We start from the raw sequence: 20,175 nt of genomic DNA on the forward strand, positions 1-20,175 counted from the left end.
GTGGTGTCAGACAAGTGAAAGTAAGGGATTCAATGCAAGCAGGACACTTCTGATTGAGAGAAGGATAACCCAAAATGGAAGTAAACAGCTAAATTAATACGTTGTTGCAGAAAATCAGAGTACCTTGGGGGAGGCAATGCCAAGAGCACGTTCAGCTCTGAAACTATTTTGCAAGGTGTGCATCGGAGGCAGGATTCATATCAGAGGCCTGAGCAATGTGATTTGGCAAGTCTTAACTCCATGACCAGTGCATGCCATCCAGAAGCCAGAAGAAAAACAAAGATGTGATGCAGCTCTGCAGCCATTTAAGCATGGCTTTGGTAAACAGAGCGGGTTTAACACTCACCAGAGCCTCAGGCGCGGGCTAAGGCACTGGCTCCTCCCTCCACCCACCTGCACACTCAGTGACTCGTACAAAACTTGGCCTAGTCGGAGCTCTGGAAATTAATCTGGTCCCCCCCCGTGTCTCTGAACCACCCTCCTTCCCTGACACCAAACCAGCACGCTTGGTTCTGCTCGTAAACACCAGCAGACCACCAACCAAGACCAACTGAAAATGAGGAGCCAGGCGGGTATCCCGAGATTTGTACCCTGTTAAAATCCCAGGGAATGCTTTCCAGCGAGCTGGTACAGCACAGCAGTGCCAACACGGGCACCTGGGTGTGGGAAGAATGCTGGCAGGGCGATGAACTCATTAAGGTGGAGCTCTGTCACCACCTCCTGCAGGAATCCGAGATGAGTCCATCGCTGTGTGGATCCTTGTGCAATGGGTGTAGGAAGGATCAGTCACTGGAGCTCCGCGCGCCGCGGCCAACGCCACCAGGAGAAACAGGAGCCCTTTCCATGTAAGCCAGCTGATCCGCCTGATATCAAGTGACTCATTAAGGGCTTACAAAACTTAAGTAGACCATAGTGTTGCTCTCTAGTAGTGGGAACTTCTTGGCTTGAGAGGAGGATTTGATACCAGCCAAAAGCTCACCTTGGGCCTCGCTGGCATTAGCAGCAGCGGATCTGCCCTGGGAGGTGCTTGCAGGAAGTTGCAAAGGGCTCCTGTTTTTACTCCAAAGAATTAAGTTTTCCAAAGATGCTGGGCAGGAAGGTCTGGCCCTGCATTTGGCAAATCATGAACACCAAAGCCTGAAAAGGAGGTGAAGAGGGGTGAAGGTGGAATCAAGCTGGACAAACACATCTACTCTGTGTTTTCTCAGGAGCTTAAAACATTTCACCCTCTGCTCTCCCCTTCATCCTATTCCCATACAAGCTCTTCGAAAGAATGAAAATATCTCATGTTGATTGGATTAATTAGAGACAAATGTACACACAGATAGTGATTGGACATGGCTTTAAACTAAGAGAAGAGAGACTTAGATTAGTTATAAGGAAGAAAATTCTTGATGGTGAGCTTGCTGAGGCCCTGGCACAGGTTGCCTAGAGAAGCTGTGGCTGCCCCCTGGAAGGGCTCAAGGTCAGGTTGGATGGGGCTTGGAACACCCTGGGATAGTGGAAGGTGTCCCTGCCCATGGCAGGGGGGTTGGAATGAGATGATTTTTAAGGCCCCTTCCAACCCAAACCATTCTATGATTCTGTGATTCTATGAACTTCCAAATACCTAAATTGTCATCTTAAACACATCTGAATTGGAATCACTGTGACTTGGGTGCACAGGGCAAAACCAGCCCATCCTTATGGCCCCCACAGAAGTGTTCTTGTAGCCAAAATTTGCAGATGAGAGAAACCACAGAGAATCAAGCAGGGTCTGCTTCTAAAGACGTTGGTAGGCAAATGTTTTTCCCAATTCTAAGGGATACAAGGGTTTTGCAAAATAGATCCTTGTGATCTGATTAACATAAGTAAATTAAGTCCTAATAAAGGTTAAGTGGGTGCAGAGCAATAGCTGCTTGAGCTTTGCTATGTTTATGTGGAACCTCCAGGTAGACTTTAAAATCACCCCAGACAGGATGGGCTTGTGGCATATGAAGTTTACGTTCAGTGAATTTGGAAGACATTTCTCGATTGCAGGCTTCCCCAGATTCAAGCATTTTCATCTGACTCTCTCACTGGCTCAGCTCAAGACGTCACACAGGTCATGATTATATTCCCTAAACATCACAGGTCATGGTTATATTCCCTAAACATCACAGATCATTCCTTAAACATCATCTCATGTATTAGAGAGCTACAACTCCTTCAGTGGAGTCCTCAGCATGAAACCAATGAACACCCTTGCTCTGGGAAAGTTCTTTTTTTGTTTGGTTTTTTTTTGGGTTTTTTTTGGTCAGAAATCCTGAAAACAAAACAATGCAGCATTTAGCCAGCCAAGACTGTGAGGGCTGGAGGGATGTGGTTTCTCCTGAGCAGTGGCACTGCAAATCCAGCAGATTTTAGAGAGTAGGTGGCACTGAGAGCCAATGGTTGGGTCGGGTTATTAGATATCAAGGCAAAGTCCTGGATTTTGGGCTTGACTGAGCATCTGTCTTTGCAGAAAATATAGAGAACAACAGCATCACTTCATCCACAGCACCTTAATACGTGCCAGCTCCAAGCACCAATGCAGGCATTTCACAGCCCACAAGGCCCAGAGAAGGCAGCTATTGTACAAATTATGAGAGGCGTTTTTTGACGTCCCCAAAGTAATTTTAAGCAAGAAGCTGCTTCTCAGATAAACTCCACCAGATATCCCTGGAAGCAAAGAAGAGCTAGTAGGAAAATAAGGTCTTAATGTGAGCTCAGATCAGCTCCTTTCAGAGAAAAGCTTGAAATCAGTGGAGGAAAAGAGAGTTGGTTTCATGTTGGAAAAGTTATTGGAAGATGGTCAAGTAAAGCCTGCAAAGCCAAAGGATCTCTTTGGTTCTGGAGGGCTGTAGATGGTTTCCAGTTCCCAACTTCAATGAAAACACATTTTCAGCTGAGGAGCAGGTTCAAGGACAGTTCTGTCACTGGGGAAGCTCCCAATGTCTCTGTACTTTTATCCAGCCCTTGTGAAGGGTGTTATTGTTATTTAAACCATGGGAAGGTCTGGGCTTCACAGAGCAGGAAACGTTATCCTCCTCCTGTGGATGGAAACTGGGACATGCTCTGATCCTGCACCTGAACACACCACGGCAGAGCTGAGAGCTGTGCCCAGCTTTCCTGGTAGCAAGACCAAGTTTTTCCCTTTGAATCCATGCAGTGGTGACCATTTGGACAAGAAAAACCCACAAGCAGAGGTGTATCCCTAAAAAGACAATTCTGACAGCATTTATCAAAAAGTACTGTAAATGACAACTCAATCAAAAATAAACCACAGCACACTATGTCCTGTCCCTATTTCCTAATTAATTTATGTAAGAGGAAAAAAATTATATATTTTTTCTAAATCTGGATGCCAAATTTAAAAAAATCCATTGCAAACAGTGCCCAGTCCCACACCTGGTGAGGGATCACCTTGAAGGAAGAAGGATGAAGGTCACCTGTGCACAGTTAAGCAGCAGTGGCATTGGAGGCCCCAGGTGACAACAGGGCTGGTGACACGCCATCACACTTGTCATTAGTCCCACAGCAAGCAAATGACAGGCACAGCAAGATGCTGGCTTAGGGAGGAATTGACAGGAAAGACTTTGGAATTTGTAAACCAAATTCCTGCTCATGATAGGTGATGAAGCCTAAATTTCTGTAAATATGTTCCAAGTCTACTTCTCTGTCATCCCCTTGTTTAGGCAATAAAATAATCAAATTATTTTCTGTTTGGTTTTGTAAAGCTGTTTCATAGTCATTAAGGGAGCATTCATATTGAAAACATAACAGGGAGTTGTGTTCACATGAAATTATTTTCTCATTGTGTTTTACAAATTGCATGGAAAATCTTCCACCTATCCCAGGTTTACCTCACATTTTGTTTTCTGAAGGAAATTTGCCTTCTTGATGAAAGCTTGAGGCAGCAATCACTGAATAGCAGAAAGGTTTAGGTTGAAAGGGATCATCTGTTTAGAGATTATCTATTTCCAACCAATATGGCACCAAACCTCAGCCGTGAGCACGTTTAGTGTCACCATTCTGGAATGGTGACATCCATCAGCTGCTGAGCTGTGCTGGCTTTGGCACCTGACACCTGAGTTAAGGGGCCAGAACTCTGGAGAAGACAAGGACTAGAAGGAAAATTTAAGGGGTGACTGCCAAGGGGGAACAGATGGTCTCGAAGCCCTCAGCTCTCCTCTCTCCCTGTGAGGAGTACCACAGGATTTAAAGTCCTGGTGCAAAAGGTCACTCCATAAGCATCTTAGAATCATAGAACCCTAGGATGGCTGAGGTTGGAAGGGACCTTAAAGATCATCTCATTCCAACCCCTCTGCCATGTCCAGGGACACCTTCCACTAGACCAGGTAGCTCCAAGCCCTGTCCAACTTTGACATGGAAAGTTCCCAGGGATGGGGCATCCACCACCCCGCTGGGTAACCTGCTATAGTGTTTCACCCCTCCCAGGGATGGGGCATCCACCACCCCTCTGGGTAACCTGCTATAGTGTTTCACCCCGTCACCATAAAAACCCTTTTCCTTACACTCACTCTGAATGAACCCTCCTTTTGTTTTGTCCTACCACCACAGATCCTATTAAATAAAAAGTCTGACCCCCCTCCTTCACACACTGCAAACCTGGAAGAGGCTGAAGCAGCACCTTGGAGGGAAAGCACCCTTGGCTCGGCTGCCCCAGCTCACAGTTAATGGTTTCTGCTCACAAGAGCCAGGTACAAGAGCTGTTTGCTGGCTGCAAATCTCCCGTTACAGCCTCCTCTGCCATCCAGCACACATGGATTAATAGCAGCTTTCTACTTTTGAGGTTACAGCTGATCCAAAAGTCCCCAGAAGAAAGGGCGAGTTTCCTAAGCGGCATGACTGACAAGACGGCGAAGAGGGAGTTTATTCAGAGCATTATCTAATTCATTCCCCAGTGAAGGAAACTCATCTACTTTTGAGACTTAAAACTTCTAAAGAAAACTGCTATGATCTAAAGAGATTGGCCATAAAACTATTTGTATTGAAAACTTAGCCAGCATGCCTTTAGTGAACTTCATTCATTAACATTCTTCCTGGCAAGGTTTCCATATCTCAGCGTTCATTTTATACTTTAATTTGGTTAGTAGGTCTTTGTTTAATCGTCCTATTGAAAGGAGAACAAAGAAGGTTTAGGTGATACAGTGAAGTAATACACTATATTTTATCTCTCTAAAGCCCAGACAAAGTCAGCAGGCTCTGATACCCTCCGATTTGGGTTTTTTTTTAAATTCCCTTTCTCTTCCAGGACATTTGGAATCACAAATCAGTTGCAGAGCATAAAGATCCTCACTGTACTTAGCTGTGGACACCTTCAGAAGAGAAACACCTTGTCAAGCAGAGAAATGATGCTCTGAGCACAACATACAGGACCAAAGAAAGATTATCTTGGGAAAAGGGCATTTCCATTACTCCAGGGATGGATGCTCTGCTTTTATATCTGTGTCCTCCAATAAAAATCAGCAGTCAAGATAGTTTCTTCCATTTCTGAGCTTTGTGCTTACTGTCTCGATATCAACTCCTTGTTTTTTTCTGGATGCAAAACTCATTAACAAGCTGCAATTTTGCCTAATGACTAACCTGCTTCACAGCCAGCACCCAGCACAGTGACCCACAGGCACAAGCTGCCCTGGATAAAAAACATGAAAAGGATAAAAAGAATGAAAAATTCTCCAAACGGAGCTGCTCCCCAGCCCCAATACCGGCCGTGCCAGTGGGCAGCTCCTGGGCTGCTGTAAACTGACACAGCTCCAACTGACTCCCAACTGACTCCAGATAAAAATCTGGCCCCAGAGTAACAGCAGGATTCAACAAGCTTTTCTCACGGGGTAGTTTTTGTGCTCTTTTCTTGAGTATTTACGACTCATCCTCACCGTCCTGCTTAAATCCACTTCACACGGTGCATCCATAAAGGGGGAAAATTGTACCTGCCCACCCTTAATAGTGCAGCAGCTGGTGAGTTGTCTCCTCACTGAAAACTCTTCAATTCTTTACTTTCTAAACTCCATACCACCCACTGATGCTTCCCTTGATGAAGCAGCATTTCAAGGCAGGAAAACCATTCAGAGACATGGATGTTCTTCCATGACAAGCAAACCAACCTGCAGCCCACCCACTGTGCCCCCTTCTCATGGATGGTTCTGTCCAAAACACAAATCATGAAAGGACTCACATCCCCACCCCAAAATCAAGCAGAGACTCTAGGGAGCAGCCCCAACTGCTCCCTCACTTTCCATACACAAAGTTTATGGAGAAGACACACAACCTCTGAAGTTACCAGCAGCAAATACAAAAGTCTGGGGAAGGAGCCGGGCTTCTTGCTCAGGGCTGGGTGGGGCCAGGGGCTGTAAAGAAGGTCCAAGCCACATGGCTGCTCAGGGATAACCATTTCTGGAATGACTATTCATTAATGCCACTGATTCCTGATCCACAGCAGCATAAGTGAAAGGGAGGCAGGCTCAGCACCAAGCGTGGCTTCAAACTGATGACCCGGAGGTGAAGGGCCCCTTCTCCTGTTACTAATCCCCTCAGCCACACAAGCCTCCTGAAAATGATGCTTTGGTTTTATTGCCACAGGGGTCATTTATAAAATCATAAAAGCCAGGTTAAGAAACAAACCCAGCAGCAGCAAGGCCAAGCATGCAGAGAAAGAGCTGAACAACCATCCAACAGGGCAAGTTCAGCCCTCCCATGGCATCCTGAGTAATTCAGCTGATTAAATGTGAGAAGTTCTGATTCATGGAGAGGAGGAGGAAATGCATAAACAACTTACCAAAAGCTAATTTCTTTATTATTGCAACCAGAAATGACCAAAGACAGCGTATTTTGTATGTCTGCACATTACATGTGGAAAAAACCAAAAATCAGCATTGCAACATCCAACAATTCAAAATAAAATAGAATAAAAAAAATCAAACCCAAGAACTTTCTTGACTGGTAATTAACAGGGACGGAACATAAACGAGATGGCATTGAACAAAGCAGGTAACAGTGCACTTTTAATAAACCAATTTCATCCATATCACCACTGATTTGCAATTTAACAGTTCTATCAGCAAAGCCTCATTTCCCTAACTAGACCGGTACTTTTAAAAACATGACTAATTCACTCTCATTAATATCAATTTGGATGCATTTAAAAAATAACTCTTAATATCTGCACAACAGGCTAAAGGGTCATATTTCTCCAACATCAGACTTTCTCACTGCATTGGTTTAAAATACAAATATCCCCAAATTAACCAATGCAATCTAAAATTGATTAGAAAAACAAAGGCATAAATTGTTTTCAAGATTTATTCTTATTTAGCTCTGAGACCCATTGCACTACAATATCTAACACTGACTTTTATTTCAGTTTCTCTGCACCTTCCCCTCACATTTTCAAGGGGGAATGTGTCTGGGATCCAGTTTACTGGTCTTTCCAAGGGGATACACAAAGCAGAGGAACACACCAGCATCTCCTCTACCTAAATACAATGCTTTTGGCAAACTCACTAACCACTTGTTTAAAAAAAAAAAAAACAAAAAAAGGAGAAAAAGGGGGAAAAAAAAGTCCATTCCAGCTACAGATTAACATGCTGTAGCTGCCACCAGAAGTGCAGAGCCCCCCTGGCCTAAGCTCCCAATTCAGAAAGCATTTAAGCACATGTATAACCAAGTGTGGGAACAGGCTCCTTGAAGGCAATAGGATTACTCACTTCTTAAGAAGTTACCACATGTTTAAGTATCTGAATCAAGGCCTAATTACGGTGCTGGCCACCTCCTCCTGCACGCACAGCTGGGGCAGAGCTCACCAATCCCTCACAGCCATGAGGACAGGCGTTTGTCACCCGGGCTTTTAGTAGCTGCTAGGTTTGTATTCTCGGGCAAACGACAACAAAAATCCTCAAGCCCTAAAAAATAATTAAAAAAAAATTACTTTATAAATATCAGCTATTTACACATGTGAAAATCTTTTAATGGGAAGTGTTTTTACACACTGATGAAATGTACAAGCAATGAAAAGTTAGGTTGACAAAGACTTTAAAAAAAAAAAACAAAACAACAAACTAAAAATCAATGTATAAAATATATTACAGGTCCACCAAAAGAAATTCACACGGAAGAAAAAAATTGACACAATAGAAACTTTTTTTTTAAAAAATAGAAGATATATCACAAAAGCTTGAACATGTTTATTTTATGTTAGTACTAAAAATCAAGGAAAAAAGCTTCATATATTCTCATCACAAAAATATTTACCAGCCACTTTTTATTTCCACATTATGATTATCTGGCTCAGCAAGAGTCGAGGCTGAACTGTATCCAGACTACAGAAATCATTCCAGAAGGTTGTCTCAGTTTACAACTTACTGCAATTTACATTTTCTCCTCCTCTCAGCACCTTACTGCAAAGGTTCAAGAGGGATTAATAACAAATCGAGAAAGAATAGGACAGATATCTGTATTTACAACATTCATCCGCGTTGCTGCCGAGCCACAGGAGCGGGAGCGGTCCCGGGAACCACCGAAGCCTTCACGGCGCTTTGTGCAAACTCCCCTTGCCAGGGGGAAGAAACAGCATCAGAATGTACCAAAATCCAATGCCCTGGGCTCGGACTGTCTGTGAAACCAACAGCCCCTGAGCAAGGGCATCTCCTCGCCCCTGATTCACTGCAGGGACACAAACGACCCTGGCAGGGTGGATCCCTCCTGCAGCCGAGTCGGGGCGGGAGGTGCCACGGTGACCGCACGATTTCAGTCCCTGCCAAGCCTTCAGTGTGCCCTGTGCTTCCTCTTCTTGTGTTTTTTATCCTTCCTTTTGTTGGCACACTTGGAGCAGAACCACTGCATCTCTTCTGGGGGTGCAGCCGTAAGCCCAACGCAAGGCCTGTGAAGGACAGGAAAATATCACATCACCTCAGTGGAGTAACGTTGCTTTTGTGTCTTACTCCAAAAAATGCAACTTGCCAGTGGGAGACTGGATCTGGCCTTTGAATTAATACAGCAATTATCTTAACAAATATAATGATCAAAACCTAAGAACTCTTGCTTTGAAACAAAAGACAAGTATCAAAAGGATACTCAGATAAAAAGTGTTGTTTTAGTAGAAAATATGAGTGCACTTTCAGGTGTAATAGACTAGATTTAAAATAATTTCAAATGCTTCTTTAACGCATCTGCAAAAAACCCTTATGATTTTATGTAGCTTTTAAAAAAATTGCCTAAAAAGTGATTAATTTCCCCTAACCTTTTTATAAGAGCTGACATTTATATTACTGTTCATACAATGCTTCATAATTTGAACTGTCTATCTGTATACACTGTGCTCATAATCCTGTAGTTCTCACAAAATTACCGGAATCAGCAATATTTCCCAGCAGTTTCAAAAACAACCGTTATCACCAATGCCCATTAATTAAAAAGTAACTCTCCTTCACAGCTTAAAATCTGCCTTTTCAAATTTCAGAGCAACAGAGATAAAAATATCTTCCAGATTATTAAATTGGACACAGTAAAGCTATTTAAATATTCCCAACGTCATGAACTATTAGAAAAAAAGGTTTTTTAATAATATAGCCCCAATCTGCCAGGCACTGGCAGAGCAGGATGGATGAGAGGAACTTACCAGTGATACCAATCATCGCAGTCATCACAACCTATCATTGGACTGCCATCATCTGGCTTGTTACAGCCAGGACAGATCCAGATCTGGTTACCCCACTCGTCTCGGATCTGGTGCAAAGAAAAGCAAAGTTAGCTGGTTTTCAGGGCTAAGTAGGCAGGAAAATTGACATTAAAAAAAAACAAACCACCAACAAAAAAAAAGGTTTCTTGCTTATCTGGCTAAGCCATTCAGCAGCCCCTGTTGTCATGTGTGAATTCTCTGATCATGAGAGCTCAGTGTTAACGTCTTAATTGATTTTCCTACACTGCTCATGACGACAAAATCATGTATTTTCCTGCATTGTCCTGTAAACCAGTAAAGCCAGTTACACCACCCAACCTAAGCACAGGCATTCACACACAGAGCCAGGGCTTAAGGACACAATTCCCTCTCTGTCTATACTTTTAAAATTCTACCCTGTTAATGGCAAGCAGGAGCCACGGCAGCCTCCTGCGTAAGATAACAGTTCTTATGTGCATGTAAAATATACAGCGCCGTGTGTATATATTGCTGCATTACTTATTAGCCAAAGTCTTCAACTCCAACGAGCTGATAAGATCAGGATATAAAAAAAGTTGTTACTGAGTAACTTTCCATTCCCCTTATGACATTTATGTCGCAGTACAATTTACTAAAGGGTAAATGAAACAAGAAAGGCAGATCATTTACAGTACTGGGCAGCTGCTCACCGGGTTCATCGTATGCATTTTTTAATGTTTATATCCTGCTCGACCCATTGTTTGTATTTTTACATTTCCAGTGGTTCTTGAACAGCTCTTTACTAAAAACATACACGCAAAATGTCACAGAATCCACCTAAAGGAGTGCAATTAACAACACAAAGTACAAAATGTCTGGGGCATTGCCCTGACTCCATCACTCCTTTATGAAGATTTGCACATTATCGCTGAATCTCAAAAGCAGAAATTGTTTTGTTCTCAGCTTTTGTGCATTTACACATATCTCAGGCAATAACTTTTTGCTATCTGTACAGCTTACAAACACAATATTAAAAAGTAGCAGATGAAAAGCCCCAAATGTTCTTAGTAAGAAAAAAAAAGCCACTACACGGTGGTCTGTACATCTTACACCTCTTCCTGAAAAATCAATAGGAACGTACCAGAGCTGCAACCAACACATCACTCTTCCCTGATTCTTCTTAAAGCCCTGCATGTTTTTGTGGTTTAAAACTCAAGAATACAAGTCCCAGAAATACTAACCAGGGAACAATCCCCTTCCCAACAGAGATATGGAGTAGGTACCATCATAAAATTAACTCAGTTTCCAAGCTGATTGATTGCAATAATCATTCCTATCTACCATCTAATCTCACATCTGCAAAGTCATTTTAAGTTGCTAGAGAAGCATCTGCTCCCCAGCTGAAGTGTCTGGGCTCAGAGTGAAGAGCTCCAGAGGCATTTTGGTGGGATAACCCTGCTGGGAAGAGAAGGGATGCTGTGCCACAGTGCTGCAGAGAAGGGATGCTGTGGGATGTTGGGCTGAGGGCTACAAAACCTGCCTGAACACCTGGTTATACTCCCATCATCCCCCAGCACAGGCACCTCATTTCTGGTGCTGCCTGTTTTGGGTGTAGGCAGCACTGCCAGATGTTGCCCCATCAGAAAATAGACACCCTAACTTTTCCAAACTAAATTTTTCAGGTATTTTTTTCCCCTGCAGAATGCCTGCCTCAGGCTCTCAGGGGCTGGAGAGGGGCAGGGTGGTCTATAATGACAGAAACCTCTGCCTGTTTGTTAAACAAGAACTTGGGCTGCTGAATAAGGATATTAAAAATATTGCATAACTTCTCATTCCTTAATGAGCCAAGGGTCATGCAAGGAGGCACAGAGTGGGATTGCTGGTTGCTGTGTTAGTACAAACCACCGAGAGCTAATGAGCAGAGCACATGCACTGAGATGCTATCCAACAGGGAGATGTGTATCCTTTCTGTTTTGAGCTATAAAATCACTCTCCTCTCCTCCCCTGCACAAGGGAGTTGGGCACCTCTGTCACACTGGCTCCACTCTTATCTCTAGAACAGCTTTCCCATGTGATCTAAGGAAAATGATTCTGTCTCCTGGATTTCCTTTATACAAGAGGCTAATAGTTATTAATCATTTTCTTCTTCCCCAACCTCTCTCTGAGTATTTTGACTTATAAATCTGTCACATCAGGTGTCTCCCTGCATGTGCACATAGCTGGGTCCTAATGCAGTAAAGCCTTGGTTTCAACTATAATATTATAAAACATCACTTTTCACAAGGGCCTGGAGTGATAGGACAAGAGGGAATGGTCTTAAGTGGAAGGGAGGTAGGTTTAGATTGTGTATTAGATAAAAAATATTGACAATAAGGGTGGTGAGGCACTGTACAGGTTGTCCAGAAAGGTGGTGGAGTTCCTGTCCCTGGAACTGCTCAAGGCCAAGTTGGATGGGGCTGTGAATAACCTGGTTGAGTGGAAGGTGTCCCTGCCTGTGGCAGAGGGGCTGGATCAAGATGGTCTTTAAGGTTCCTTCCAACCCAAACTATTCTGTGATAATCTATGGTTCTGTGAAAAGCAAAAATGACCTGGAGCCTCCATAGCCTCTGAATTCTCCATAAAGGTGCTAAGTGTGTTACCACTGGAAGTACCTAGGCAAAGTGCTATGTTTTTATTTTTAAAACTAACATAATCTCTAAATTATTTATTTTCACAGTTACAGAAGAAAATGGGATGTAGTAGAGCATTTGGAAATGCTTCTCTCTTAAAGTAAATTTTGAAACCTTTGGCTACTACATAACAATGACAACAATACTAGTGACTGTATTAATAAGAGTGACTGTGGGTTTACACTGTGATAGCAGAGGTGAGGCTGTGTCCTGCACCCTAAGGACATGCAGAGCCTGTGACGTTGTCCAGTGCTGTAACTAACTCAGGAGTGAAATGTAGCAGCTGTTTAAATAGAGAGCAGTAACATGATACAGCAGTTTAAGTCCAGCAGGGAAGCACCTTTCCATTAGAAATGCAGGGTGGATTTATATTAGAAATCAATACTAAATCAAGATTCATAAAAATTAAATAAATCATGCATATGTTGCAATTCAAGCACGGCAAACTCTGTAATAAAAGTAAGCTTTAGGTGTTTTAAATGGTGAGATTTTTAAACTGCAGCAAAGCAAGGTGTCACCAATCAAGCTGGAATTCAGCCAGGACAGGGAGGATAACAACACTGCTACCCTTGCGTTGCTTTTCAAGCATCAGGAATGCTCAGGACTTCATTTCACGCAGCACTTAAAGCAGAAATTCTCAGCAGCACAGCAAGTCTTGTCCTACCCAGACATATATCCACATTCTTTTAGGGAATGCAGTTCCTACACCATGGTACACAAGAGACTTTTCTAAAAGAATGAAGAATGCTGCCAGACACAGGCCAAGCTCAGAGCACATGTCAAACACACAAATGAAGTGCAGACTAATGAACAATCTACAGACTTCTGAGATGCACAAACATCTGCAATTTCTGTATGTCGACAAAACCAGGAAAGAGATTAGTGGACTCTACACATTTCAAATGAGGGCTAAGTCAAGTTCTTGATGTTGTATGAGGGTTTTGTACTTTACCTGACTGACAGCAAAATCTATGGTGAGTCTGACATTTGAGGTTTCAATTCAACACTTTTGAAAGCACCTATAAAAAACCTCCACCTCCAAAAAAAAAGTGTTCTAGCTCAGTTAGCAGAAAATATCATATGGGACATAGCTGGACTTGTTAGAAAGAACTTAAATTTGGAACTGGGAACCAATGAAAAATTCAGTCCAAGTTGTAGCGTTTCAATTAAGTTATTAACCCCTCAAAGCATGTGTGTGGAAACAAGGGCTGGATAAACAGCAGTTTAACAGAGAGCAACATCAGGACTCCAGGAACCATCAGTTTGAGACGATGAGCCACGCAGGAGCTCAGCAATTCCAGGGAGGAATGCCCCTGGCATGGGACAGAGCATGGACGTGTCACCTACCACGTAAGTACTGACGGTCTCGGTCACCACGCTCCGAACGGGAGCTTTGGAGCCTCCAGCTGCTGACACGGCTGGGGAGGGTGGTGGGATCAGGACAGGTGAGATGGTGGCCTGTGGAGGAGGAGGAGCTGGAGCTGGAGGAGGGGTGACATGAACAGGAGCTGGCGCCGGTGACGGCACAGGCGGAGGCGTTTTGGGCCGCGCCGCAGGAGTGGAAGGTTTGGCCTCTGGAGCTGACACCACTTTGCTGATGACTCTGTAGGAGCAACATTGAGAATTGTTAGAGCTGATGGGAGAGAAATCAACAATCAATCACCCATTAGAGAGAAAGAAAATATAGAGCAGCTAATTCATGCCAGCCTGGAGTCACCAAAGAGGCTGTTTCAACCCCACACAAGCCCGGCTGTCATTGCTGCACCCATCTATTTACAGGATAAAACACAGAGCCATTACAAAGTGAATGCCAGGACACCCTGAGCCAGTCTGTACCTCACTGTCTTATAAATATTCTCTGTGGCTTTACTAAACCTTGTTTCGTTAAGTTTTATTGCATTAGCTCAATTTGTGGGAAATATTAGAAAGGAAAGTTAATCAGCTGTGAACAGCACTGATTTTAATCTTCAAACTGAGAGACCATATCATCCTGTTAAGATCCTACATTAGGGGGTTCTGCAAATATTTGCTAGTTTGGTATTTCTTTGCCCAAATGTTTATGAAATCAGCAGTGGATCTAGTCAGGACAAATAAATGACGCACACTATACACTCAGCAGTTAAAATATTGCTACTTACTCGAGTAGCTGAAGTAGACAGGATGTAGCTCTAGTAAATACACTGTATAGAACAATCTTGCCCAGGAAGGGGGATACATAGAGGACCCAGCTTTTATTAATGACTGTTGATACACAGTGTTATTGATGTGCATGCAATTTCACAGACAAGCCAGAAATTGCCCTTACTACAAGGCTCTAGGTTAGAAACATAAAGAGAAGGAAAAGGATGTTTTAAAAAAACAGAACAAAAACAACCCAAAAAACAACCAAAAACTCAAACAAAACACAGGATAGGTTGATTTGTTTTACCATATTTTGGTAAATAATTTAACTAATTTATTTATATTTGAATGGTAACTGTGGGAGTGTGATTGATTTGTGACAGGACTGTAAGAAGAGGGTGATTTAAAGAAAGGTTACACATTCCAGGGACAAGGATCATTTAAGAAAGTAAAAAATTGAGACATCAGTAGAGAAACCATGACAAAAATCAAATTGCAACGACTCCTGAGAACCAGGAATGTCAGGCTCCACTGTCAATGTGAATTCTAAGTTCAACTTTAGAATTTATTACAACTCCAAAGGTAGTATCACTACAATTGGAGACATTGTCTGAATTTCAAGTCAATAAAATTCCAAGCCATCATTTGAGAAAGGCTTGGAATAATACAGTATGTAATGCCTGGCTGAGATAATAGTGTTTTTTCTCACAAGATATGCCACTTGCAGTACAAAATCAGAGTTACAGTAAAAACATACTTGGTAAAAGAAAAAGGAGCAATGAGTTTGGTAGTCCTGCCTAAGCCCCAGCTCCAGCATCACACCTTCTCTGAGTGAACAGGAGAAGAAAATCAAAGAATGAAATCTAAAGGGTGATAGATGATTCTTCCATCAGCAACACTGAAGACATTCACACTACCTATGTCCCAGTGATTGCTTCAGGTACCTAATGTGGGGCTCAGGCTCTGTATATGTGTCAGTAAGGTGCTAGACTGTGAGTCAAAGTACAGGAGTATTAATTTATGTTGTCTGTGACTTGCAGAAGGAAGGAAGTTCTACTATCTGACCATCCCAGGAGCAACCTACACATCAAAACCAGCCTCCTTCTCCTGTTGGTGGGGAACATCCAAAACGCCACTGTTATCTCTCACCAAGGAAGTTTTCTCTTTGGCTCATGATGTGTTTCTGGTTCAGTGAAAGTCTCCTGGGGCTCCTGCCAGACTTGCCATACCCAACTCAGATGCTTCTTCTATGTCTTCCCCATTCCACAGACAGCCCTGGCTCCCAATGCTGAATGTCTAAGGCCTTGGTTGGTGCCAGTGCTCCCCTGGTTTGCAAAGTTATCCTCATGACTGGAGAGCCATCTCTCAATAAACAAACTCCTAGCTATAATAAAAGCGAGCATAGGGACTGACAGCAAAATATTGGCACAGCAAGTCATTTGGATGGTTTCAAACATCATTGCCCCTTCTTTCCATGCCTCCCTCTCCCACCTCCTGCAAGTAAACAAAATCCTGCTAGGAGTTCTCCAGGGAGCCAACCCTCCCCAAGTCTAGACTAGGAGATGTATTAGCTAATAGGGCTTTAAACACAACTTTGCACGCAGTGTAAACAGTTTGAAAGAAGTATTAGCTAATACAATTTGAATAAGAGTGACCATGCCCAGCTAACACATGAAATTAAATTACAGAGTTTCTTGGTCTAAAGCCAGGTTATCCTCCTGCACAGGGTCTTCGAAGCCACTCTGCTAATAACTGCAGAAGCAGCAAGGAACACCACATGTGAAAACTTCCAAAAGTACAAATATTCATTAGCGAGCGACACACGCTCATCGATTGGCTGGCGGGCCTCAGGTGTGCAATTAGGACATGTTCAGTATATAGGGCAGCTTGTTTATCTTGATTTTAGAGCTCAGTTATCAAAACAGGAGATCGGCATTTCGGAGCACGCTTGGGCCTACCACTCCCTTGGGCTAATGGAGTTCAGAGACTTTAGACTCCAGAGCGGAGAAATGAATGGTTTTGTGCTGCACCATTAGAGGTGATGGAGTAATCTCAGCGAGGGTGGTTTAGCCTGTCCTGAAGAAGGGGCTGCACGCATGGAATATGGAGGTGGGGAGAAATCAAAGGGAAATAGCAGTCCCACGACTAATAATTACTGTTACTTCAGACTTGGAGAGAAACCTGATATCAAAACACTATGTAAATGATGGCAAGATTTATGAGCTCTGTTTTATAGACAGGAAAATTGAGGCACAGAGCTCACTGCAAGTAGGCGGCTCTCACTGCAGCAGAGCCTCGATCCTCCTGGTACCTGAGTCCTGCTGGGATCTAAACTCCTCCTTGGGACATCACCACACACATATTGTTACCTTCTTTCCCAAATGTGTTTTCATGTGTCCAAAATCATCACTTAGTCTGCAAGTACAATACTACATAAAACAAACTTTCACCTCCTTCTCCATACCAATCCAAGAACTCTAAAATTGAGGCCAAATGAGTATTTTTTTGCAGAAATCAAACACAAATGAACATCAACCACCACCACCACAATCAGAGTTGTGAGACAAGAGCTGAATTTCTCTGTAGGCTGCTTGCCTAGCAATGTACCATGAACAGATTCTACACTGCAAGATAAAAGGTCAATTAAAAGTTGTTTTTGAATCCAAACAGTTCCTCCAAAATAAAGGAGATGTGAGAAAACCTTTGGAATAGAGGTGGTAGTAAGAGCCTCCATAAATAGTGACTACCGTTACCACTCCCTTTGAAAAAAACCCCAGAATTAATGTAAACACTGTGTATTTGGTTGTGTCCAACCTAAATTCACTTTGGATTTCTTTTTAAATGCCAGCAGGAGCTGTCCTGCTCACAGAACCTCAGTGTACTTATCATTGAACACATGCACTGATTTGTCACAGAGTGCCTTGTAGTAACCAAGAGAAAATATATAAACATAATAAAAAGGGGAAAAATCTGAAGAGATGTGAAATTTAAAGTGGAAAGACAGAGAAATCCTCAAATACCATGACTGCCAATTATTTTTCCATGTTGTTTTTTTATAACCCCTTTGCTGAAAGAGCAGAGCACAAAGCTTCCTGACATAGGCATTTTGAACTTATTTTTCTTTCTCACAATCTGTTCCAGTCCAAACAGCATCTCAACCCAATATCAGAACTTAATAAGATCTTCCATTGCCATTTCTGCTCAACTACATCAAGGCTGTGCTAGGGCCAAGACAATAATGTGTAATATCTGAATCTCAGCTGAGGAGCCAGATCTCATGGAATCAAAGGATGGATTGGCTTGGAAGGGACCTTAAAGATCTTCCAGCCCCAACCCCTGTGCTATGGGTATCTTCCTCTAGACCAGGTTTTTCAGAGCCCCATCCAAGCTGATCTTGAACCCTTCCAGGGAATAGGGAGGCCACCACCTCCCTGGGCAGCCTGTGCCAGTGTCTCACCACCCTCACAGTAAAGACTCAGTGCTTATCTACTGGTTTAAAACTGTGTCCAACACTGCTCCAAGGGGAAGGAAGAAAAGAAAATTTCAGTGAAGTTTTTCTGTTTCTCAGGAGGGTAAAGTGAATAAAAACCATTTTTAATCATCACTCCAGGGCAATCATCCTGCTCACAGTTATAGTTCCAAACCCAAAGAGGATGAACACCAAGTGTCAGCTTGCAGGCAAAGGGCAAATTCTACCAAGATTTGAAGTGCTGCAACAGGTCAGTTGGTTTCTAATCAGCTCTAAGTGGCAGGAGCTGTAACATGCTACATCTGCAGCAAAATGAAGCTCCAAGGTGTGAAATGGTTTCCTATCTTTGGAAGTAATTTATTTGATTTAATTCTGATCCTTACGGCTGAAAGCCCCATTGACTGCTTCACCTAAACACAGGGGGAAGATGTGCACCAAAAGGAAATGGCTTTTCAAAAACAGGACATGGGCCACAGGGCAGAATGATTGCTATGGGCAATGAGCTCCAAAAAAATGCTGTATCAGAACTTTGAAAGGTCTGGTAAAAAAATCACAGTAATCTTTGTTTCTCAGAGGCAGAGCTCCCGAGAAGCTGTTTCTCTGCCCAGAGGAAAAAACTAACATTTGAAAAGTCCTAATTCTTTTCTGAACCCATGACCCATTTTTAAGCAAGGAGAAGGAGCTAAATGGGTCTCTGTGCCTAGGAAAATGACATAATCAACTGCACTGACATAACTGAAACTGCTGCAATTCACTTGGATTATCAATCATCATATAATCTATTAGCTTTGATATTCCCTTATTGATATAAATTCCTTGATGTAACTATTTTGTTTCTGAAAAATCTCACACCTAGAACTGAGACTGTTGCACTAGAAAAAAGCTAAACCCTCTAAGACCTATGGGTAAGAGTGTCAAAAACACCTAAGGAAATCAGGAAATTTCCATATGGTTTAGATTCTGCAAAGATAAGAGGTGATTCTGAAAATTTTATTCCAGCCCTGGAGGAGAATCAGTGTGATTTAAGCTCTATAATGTAGGCTAATTCCCATATTACTTTTACAAAGGGAAATTTATTTGCTGTTTCATGCCCTGCTGAATATTTTATTTTGTGCAAACAAGTCATATTGGCAAACAGAAGCTCCACAAGCACACGCTGTGACCAACCTGTGAGTTTGTGGAGTGCCAGAATGCTCCAAACCTCCAAAGAAGCCCCAAGCAATTTTGCAAGTGAAAAGACCTCAGCACTTTAACACCACCTGCCATGTGGCATTCTTCTCTATCAAGGAAAATGAACTTTGAGCACTTATTCCAAGATATCATCCACTTTTTGTGCCTGCCTCTCGCAGGTAAAGTGTGTTGACTTTCAGTGGTGCACAAGGAGATCAACAGCTCATTCTCCATTTCAACAGAGCTGGGGAAGGATCTGGAGCACCAGGAGCAGCTGAGGGAGCTGGAGGGGCTCAGCCTGGAGAAAAGGAGGCTCAGGGGGGATGTTATTACTTTCCAGAACTCCCCAGCAGGAGGTACAGCCAGGTGGGGGTTGGTCTTTTCTGCCAAGTAACAAGTGAAAGGACAAGAGGAAATGGCCTCTAGTTGAGCCAGAGGAGGTCCAGATTGGAGATTAGGGAAAATGATTTCATGAAAAGGGTTGTGAAGCACTGGAACAGGCTGACCATTGTAGTGGTGGAGTCACCCATCCCTGAAGGGATTTAAAAGACATGTGGCACTTGTGCACACAGTTCAGTGATGGACTCTGCAGTGATGGGTTAATGGTTGGACCTGATGATCTAAGATGTCTTTTACAACCTAAATTTTTCTATGATTCTACTATTCTAGCATTATGGCAAAGCCCCACAAACATGTGGACATTCAGCCCAGCTGACATTTCCAGCTAACTCCTTTGCTATATGGACACATGCAGTGTTGAAATTGAATTACAGGTTTTCTACTGTTTATTTTCCCATTACTTTAAGCGAAACAGATTTCTGCCCTTGGCCTTCAGCCTCTGTATCTGTTACACTCAGAGTATTTCTCCCAACAACCACAAGCACCTTTCAGTTGATGACTCCTAGATCTCCCTCCCATTTTCTCACCATTCTGACTTACACCTCTGGATGGTTCATTGCCAGTCTGACAAAACAAAACTGAGCTGGTAGCGTGGCGTCTTGGTATCTTTCATCTTATTTTTTCCCTTATCATCAATAACAAACATCTTCAATGTTAAAACCACCTGGCACCAACCCCTTCTGCTGAGTTCT

The 20,175-nt window shown here is 42.9% G+C and overlaps 1 protein-coding gene across 1 annotated transcript in view; it reads right to left on the reverse strand.

Moving 5' to 3' along the window:
• Window positions 1-6,795: 6,795 nt before the first annotated feature.
• The window catches only part of TAF3 (TATA-box binding protein associated factor 3), a 104,947-nt gene continuing 91,567 nt past the window's right edge, over window positions 6,796-20,175 (reverse strand). Inside the window, exons 4-6 of the mRNA XM_005429659.3 lie at window positions 13,672-13,927; window positions 9,638-9,744; window positions 6,796-8,899 (exon numbers count right to left, since the gene is read on the reverse strand). Of these exons, the coding sequence (XP_005429716.1) occupies window positions 8,785-8,899; window positions 9,638-9,744; window positions 13,672-13,927 (478 nt within the window). The 3' untranslated portion in view covers window positions 6,796-8,784. The remainder of the gene's footprint in view (window positions 8,900-9,637; window positions 9,745-13,671; window positions 13,928-20,175) is intronic.

The sequence above is a fragment of the Geospiza fortis genome, unplaced genomic scaffold (assembly GCF_000277835.1).
Source record: "Geospiza fortis unplaced genomic scaffold, GeoFor_1.0 scaffold230, whole genome shotgun sequence".
Taxonomy (NCBI): Eukaryota; Metazoa; Chordata; class Aves; order Passeriformes; family Thraupidae; genus Geospiza; species Geospiza fortis.